General features: G+C 49.6%; 1 protein-coding gene and 1 long non-coding RNA gene across 3 annotated transcripts in view; one reads left to right on the top strand and one right to left on the bottom strand.

Annotated features, from left to right (window-relative positions):
• Positions 1 to 905: 905 nt before the first annotated feature.
• The window catches only part of SLC6A13 (solute carrier family 6 member 13), a 39,020-nt gene continuing 33,517 nt past the window's right edge, over positions 906 to 6,408 (top strand). Inside the window, exons 1-2 of one of the 2 annotated variants that reach the window (XM_084766728.1) lie at positions 906 to 1,012; positions 3,745 to 3,951. In XM_084766728.1, the coding sequence (XP_084622854.1) occupies positions 3,750 to 3,951 (202 nt within the window). In that variant the 5' untranslated portion in view covers positions 906 to 1,012; positions 3,745 to 3,749. The remainder of the gene's footprint in view (positions 1,013 to 3,744; positions 3,952 to 6,408) is intronic. The other variant, XM_084766729.1, reaches the window with a different exon arrangement.
• LOC311588774 lies at positions 3,963 to 5,926 on the bottom strand. Its single transcript, XR_014776333.1, has 3 exons — positions 5,607 to 5,926; positions 4,772 to 4,866; positions 3,963 to 4,255 (listed from the first exon to the last, which is right to left on the bottom strand). It is a non-coding gene; the product is annotated as an uncharacterized lncRNA (long non-coding RNA).

Below are 6,408 nucleotides of genomic sequence, written 5' to 3'. Positions count from 1 at the left end.
AATGCTTTGCTCAGAACTCCAAGCTCCAAAGTGACAGGCGCAGTGCTTGGTCCCTGCACTGCCTGGCACCAAAGCGCCTGCAGTTCCCCGCTGTACTGCCCTAGAGTAGGTGGTGGACCCAAGAGTTTGCTCTAGTCTTCCAACTCACAGCTGAAGGGACAGCCGGCCACCTTCTTCGGTCATCTCAGTCTCGAAGAAAAGTCCCTTTGAGTAGCTGTCAGCCTTTGTTTTAAACATTGGCATTTCATTGATTACAGTTAAAAAAAAAAGAAAAGAAAAGAAAAAAGAGAAAAAAAAAAGTTTTAGCACATGACCAGATCATTCAAACAAGACTGGAGCTTCAAAAAGAAGAGAAAATCTCGTTTCCTGCTGTTTCCTAACCCAATCCTATTCTGAGTGCAACCACTATTAACTCATGAACCTTTTTCAAACTTTCCCACATTGTGGGTACACATAGGTTGTGTGTGTGTGTGTGTGTGTGTTAGTGTTAGAAATTTTACTGACTTCTCACAGTTCAGTAATCTTGATAGTTTGTCCCTTCCAGAATGCCTTTTGGAACCGGATAAGATTGGTGTACCTCTAAATTCACCCACATAGCACGTCAAATAAGCACTTAATACTGATTGATTTCCAGGAGTACCCCCACCCCTCAGTTGTGGGAAGATGTGGTAACCCGTTGATCCCTTTAAAGAGATCCCAGAGTGTCGGAGGGGACGGACATGCAAGATACGTGAGACAGCATGCTGTAGTAAAACACAAGCAATTGGCTGACCTGCCAGGGTGTTTACACACAGTCCCCAGGCCAGGGAATCACTCATGTGCAGACTGTCTGGTGGCTTGAGGGGAGGGGAGAAAATGGGAGGGGGAAGGCAGGAGGCGGAATGTGGGCCGGGTCAAGTTTAGGATTACAAGCTCTACAGGGCGGTCTCCAGCCACGCTTTAAATAGCCAGGCCCCTTCCCTGGCCCCCTTGAGAATTCTCGGACAGGACCTCAGGCAGAAACTTCACCAAGGTTCGGAATATTCTCTGCTCTCTCTCTCTTTCTCTTTTTCCTGTCTCTGGGCCTCAGAATGTAGGTTGGTGGGATCCATGGATTTACAACCAAAGGGCTTTTGAAGTCCGCTGGACAGCGATTGGCTCTGCGGCGTGCAGGTGCAAGCACCTAATGCTGTTCTCCTGACGTTCTGAAAGGGGTGGCTCATGACTTATGGGGGCGGCAAGAGTAGGGCATCGAGAATCCTACTTGGAGAGGGAAACCACTGAGTGTAAGTCGTGAAGATACAACGCGCGTGTGTCCCGCTCCAGCCTCGCAGCCGAGTCTATGCCATCATTCCCACTTTCACAGATGAGCAAACTAAGGCTGCGTTATTCATTAACCTCCGAGTCAGGCAGGGGTGTTAAGAATGCCTACGGTCTGAACCCGGCTTGCTTGAGTTCACAGCCCGTGCTCTTCTAACTGCCCCTGGGAAGCATGGGGCTGAGGGAGAGGGCTACTGCTTGGCTCCTGGGAGGGGGAGGAGGCCAAGTGGGATGACTTTGCCTCACTGACCAGTATCCCTTAGATGGCTAGTTAGTAAGGGAGGCCACTATCAGCAAATTGGCCAGGGACCAATCTTGCCCCCATCGCTGGAGTCTCTCCTTCTTTCTGGCCCACAGCTAACTTTCAACCCCACTCCTCAGCTTGTCAAATGCTCAGAGGTGCCTTCCACCCCCTGCCTTTTCTGGTCCCTAAGGCTGGAGGCGGAGTCCAAGGAAAGTCTGTGGCTTGGAGGAGTTCCTGATGGGACAGTTCCATTAACCCGAACTTGTTTTGGGGGTTCGGAGAAAACCCACCTGCTTACTTCTCCAGAAAGGGGTCGTTCTAAATCACGGTGCCTCCCGTATGTAATCTGAGCACTTTAGGAAGCTGAGGCAGGGGAGTCACCTTGAGTTTATGTTATATATCAAGTCCTAGGGCAAGCTGGGCTGCATAAAATGAGGAGGGAGTCATTTAGAAACACTAACATTCAATATGTTGATAAACCCAGACAGGCAACATAAGTGAATTGATGTAGTGGGAAGAGCAGGAGGTGCAGTGGGTTCAAGTCTCCACCCCACTTACTGCCCAGGTGGCAAAAGAAACCGGACTTAAGGAGCAGCGGCTTCAGGTATTTTATGTACAGCCATTTCCTCAACCGCAGTAGGGTTGGCGTTAGGAGTTAAGTGAATGGGTGTAAAATGCTTAGTCCAGAGTAGCTGCTCACTAAATTTAAACCACACCCGGATTTATCCTCAATCTCACTATCAGTCTAGAACAAGGCCACTTCTGAAAGGGGGAAGCTGAGAGTTAGGACTTCCTTTTCATGGCCCCATCTCTGTGATAACAGATTAAGATGCTGTCATCGCCAAAGAGAGGAAGGGAGCAAGGGAGGGAGGACAGAAGGGAGGAGGAGGGAGAGAGAGGGGGAAGGGAGGAGAGGAAAGAAGAAGGGGACAGTGAAGAGGGAGTGAGGGAGGGGGACAATCTTTCCGTGTGTGTGTGTGTGTGTGTGTGTGTGTGTGTGTGTGTGTTCAGTAAGATGTGGAGGAGGGAGGAATGGATTCCTGGACAGCTCAGCTCACCCAGGTCAGCTACTGGTCCCCTCCACCATCCCTCAGAAGTCATGCCTCTGATCAAAAAACGGTAAAGACACAGATAAGGACTACATTCCTATGACGCGGTCGCTAAGGAAGAAACGCCTTGGTGGATGTCCCAATCTTTCAATGTGCGTAAACATTCTGTAAAGTGCCTTGTCAAGCCCGGTCGTTTAGCATCACTTTGCAATCTCACCTCCTGCAGCTTCAATTACGTCTTTCTGTAATAGTTCCCCCCACCCCCGTTTTCTGTTTTTTTTTTTTTAGGATAAAATATTGATAATGTTTTTAATGTATATGAATAATATTAGAAATAAAGAGTAACTTCTTCAATCAATAAGAGGACCAAACACACAAGAAAAAATAAACAAAGGCACATAAACTGCCAATTGTACATGAGAAAATAGCCAAAAATGTATGGTAATTTGTTTTTTGTTTTTTGTTTTCTTTTCAAGACAGGGTTTCTCTGTGTAACAGCTCTGGCTGTCCTGGTACTCTCTTTGTAGACCAGGCCGACCTTGAACTCACAGAGATCCGCCTGCATCTGCCTCCTGGGTGCTGGGATTAAAGGCGTGTGCCGCCACACCCGGCTTTGGTTGTAAAGAAGCCTACCATAATTTATTAATACACCTTCCATTAGTAGCAGGTATATTCTTTCATTTTTTTTGTTGCTGTTATGAACAATCAACATCTTTAATATCAGGTCTTTCCCCACTGTCACAGTTACTTCCTTAGGGTCATTCCTGCAAAAGCTATCAGTGGCTTTGAGAGGTGGCTTTGTCATCCTCTTGGTGGTCCCAGCCTATAACAAGACTGGATTGTCTTTTTTTTTTAATACGTCTGTTAAACTGACTGTGAGAAGCAAGGGAAAGTGCAGACAACCCCATATCATATGGATTCAGAAAACACACAACATGGAAGCAAAATCTGCCCTTCAGTCAGTCAATGCTTTCTCCCTAACTGTAAAGGGAACAGTCAGTCCTAGGATTGGCTCCCCAGCTCTGCCAGGGAGGGGTGCTAAGGAGGATCGGGTCAGGGGACAGAGGAGTCACCCTTTGCCAGGGCATTTATTCCCTTGGGCTTCCCTGTGGGGGTTCCCACCAGTGCCAGAGCTGTCTGTGTGTTTTCCAGGTGGGATGGATAACAGGGTCTCAGGAACAACCAGCAATGGAGAGACGAAGCCAGTGTGTCCAGCCGTGGAGAAGGTAGAGGAAGATGGTACCTTGGAACGGGAGCACTGGAACAACAAGATGGAGTTTGTGCTGTCAGTGGCGGGAGAGATCATCGGCTTAGGCAACGTCTGGAGGTTTCCCTATCTCTGCTACAAGAACGGGGGAGGTGAGAGCCACTGTGCCACCCCAGGCACCCCAGGAAGGAGAGTGCTTCTCTATCTGCTACGCTTACTGTCCCTCTGGGAAGTCTTATAGAGCGCTGGAGTGGAAGGGACCCTGGCAGGTCCCTGAGGACACTTTGCAGGAGACTGAGACCTAGGTAAACCACGGGAGCCTCCTAGGGTTTTCTCTCTCAGCAGCACAGGTACAGGGTCAGACCCAGATGGATCAGGCCATGGCTTCTGGCTCTTCTCTTAGTCTGTGTGCTCTCAGTCAAGCTCCTGAAGTTCCCAGAGTCTCAATGGCTGCTCCTGTGAGTCAAGATAGTAGTGCCTGTTTTTCAAGGTTGTTGTAAGGACTGGCAACACCATACACACAGTGCCTAATAAATAGGAGCTACACTGCTGCTGCTGCTGCTGCTGCTGCTGCTGCTACCAACCTCCTCTGGGATCTTGAGATTCTTCAGCTTTGGCCTTGTGTCACCCTCACCCCCCATTACTCAGCTGGTACCATGACATTCCCAACACCACCTGTTTCTCAACTCTCACTAGTATAATCTTCGACCCTTATGTCTTTTCCTTTAAATCTCTCTCTCTCTCTCTCTCTCTCTCTCTCTCTCTCTCTCTCTCTCTCTCTCTGTGTATGTGTGCTTGTATGCATACACACACACACACACACACACACACACACACACATACACACTTTAGCTTCTTATTCTCCTTCCCAGCCCTCTGGGGTAATTGCACTAATCTACATTTGGGGAATTTCCACACCCCTGTGGGAAGCCTTGGACAGAGTCCCCAGATACTAAAGGGCTTGGAGTTGACCTGTGGGTTAGGAAACCATCCTGATCTGTTGATGGATAAAGCTTCCATGGATTGGAGGTCAGGCATCTGGTTTTGTGGTGAGACTACATCCTGAGCTGGAGGAATGCAAAACACAGACGTAGTCACCAGGGACGATGCCGAGGGGAGGACACAGGATCACACCTACCCACTTAGAGGAGCAGAGGAGCAGAGGCCTCCAAACCCATTGACCTTGAGTCTCTCTCCCAAAATGGTTTTGGAGGGATGAGGCATACAGTCCAAATGGTTTTGGAGAGACAATGCATCCAGCCCAGGGTGGAGGTGGGAGCGGCTCATGAGAAACCAAAAGAGAGGTGCCCTGCATTCCCGGGGTCTCCTTCTTGGGTTTGTGGACATTGGAGACTGACTTGGAGTGGAAGCTAACTTGTATTTTTCCCCAGGGGGAACGGGAATGAGGTAATATGTCCTTTCTCCCCAGGAACTCTGGCTAGTGGCCTGAAATCACAGGACTTTGCTCAGTCTGCATTGTGAGAGAAGGACCTAGATATTTCTATGTTTGCTGAGGAGTTAGGGTCTGAACACCTTCCCTTGACAGCGTTAGAAGGAGAGATGTGGCTGGCCCAGGGCACAGGCAGGAGTAAGAGACTAAAGCCGCGCACTGGCACCCAGACTCTAGTAACCAGCTTAGTTTCTCATGTGGCAGAAAGATTAGGGGGCAAGAAGCTTTCCCCAAGCCTCTCTGGAATTGGGTAAGGGTTGAGGCGGTGATTTCCAAGCCTAGCGCAAAGCCACTGGGGGTGAAAAGGCAGCAGGGAAGGGGAGGGGGGGGCGGAACAGCTGGGGATGTCGGACTCACGCAGCAGCAGCTTCCTTTGCCTGGCAACTTTGGGGTCTGAACTCTGTCCCAGGATCGCATGGCAATTTATCCAGTCTCCGTCTTAGAGATGCACACATAGGAAGGAAAGTCCTAGGCCCTCGGCTTCTCATGTGGGTACCTGGCATGGCTGCAGAGACTTCTTTCCCTTGGACAGAGCCTCTGACTTCATTCATGTGGCAGTGGAGGTATTTTTAGGGGTCCTGAGATTGAAGCCTGTGTCACCACCCACAGTTTCAGCCATTGCTGTAGCTGAGGACTTCGTGTGCCACCTCCCTATTTGCTGATGAGTAACAAGCAGCCCGCAGGTGCGGGGGAGGGGGGAGTAGGGGTGGGGGTGGGGGGGAGGTGGGGTTGCTCTGATGGACTTTGGAGCTAGAGGTTAATGCCCAGGTTTGCCCTAAAGGGCATGACTCGTTCAGGGCTACCGGGTGAATTAATGAAAGGGCTCCTTTGCCAAAGGCTGACTGAGGCACCCAGGACCCTTTCTTTTCTTTCCTTGCTGTGTTCTCAGCAGTTTGTTCTACAGAAAGCAAGCTCCCACAGAGCCGTAGACTGGAGCACTTGCTTTTCATGTCTCCTTTTAGCTGATGGGTAAACCGATTCCTTGCTGCTGATCTGGGGAAGAAAGTTTCAGAAAACAGCGAGCATATTGGCCGATTTCACCCCTTTTCTCTTGCCCTAGTGATCATATTTAAGCTGATTGCTCTCTGACTGGGGCTTGGGCTCCTAAAGATGATATGGGGGTTCAGAATCAATTCTGGGAAAGATGCGGACTCTTCCT

The sequence above is a fragment of the Acomys minous genome (genome assembly GCF_964271855.1).
Source record: "Acomys minous genome assembly, chromosome: 17".
NCBI classification, from domain to species: Eukaryota; Metazoa; Chordata; class Mammalia; order Rodentia; family Muridae; genus Acomys; species Acomys minous.
This window is presented reverse-complemented; position numbering and strand designations above follow the sequence as displayed.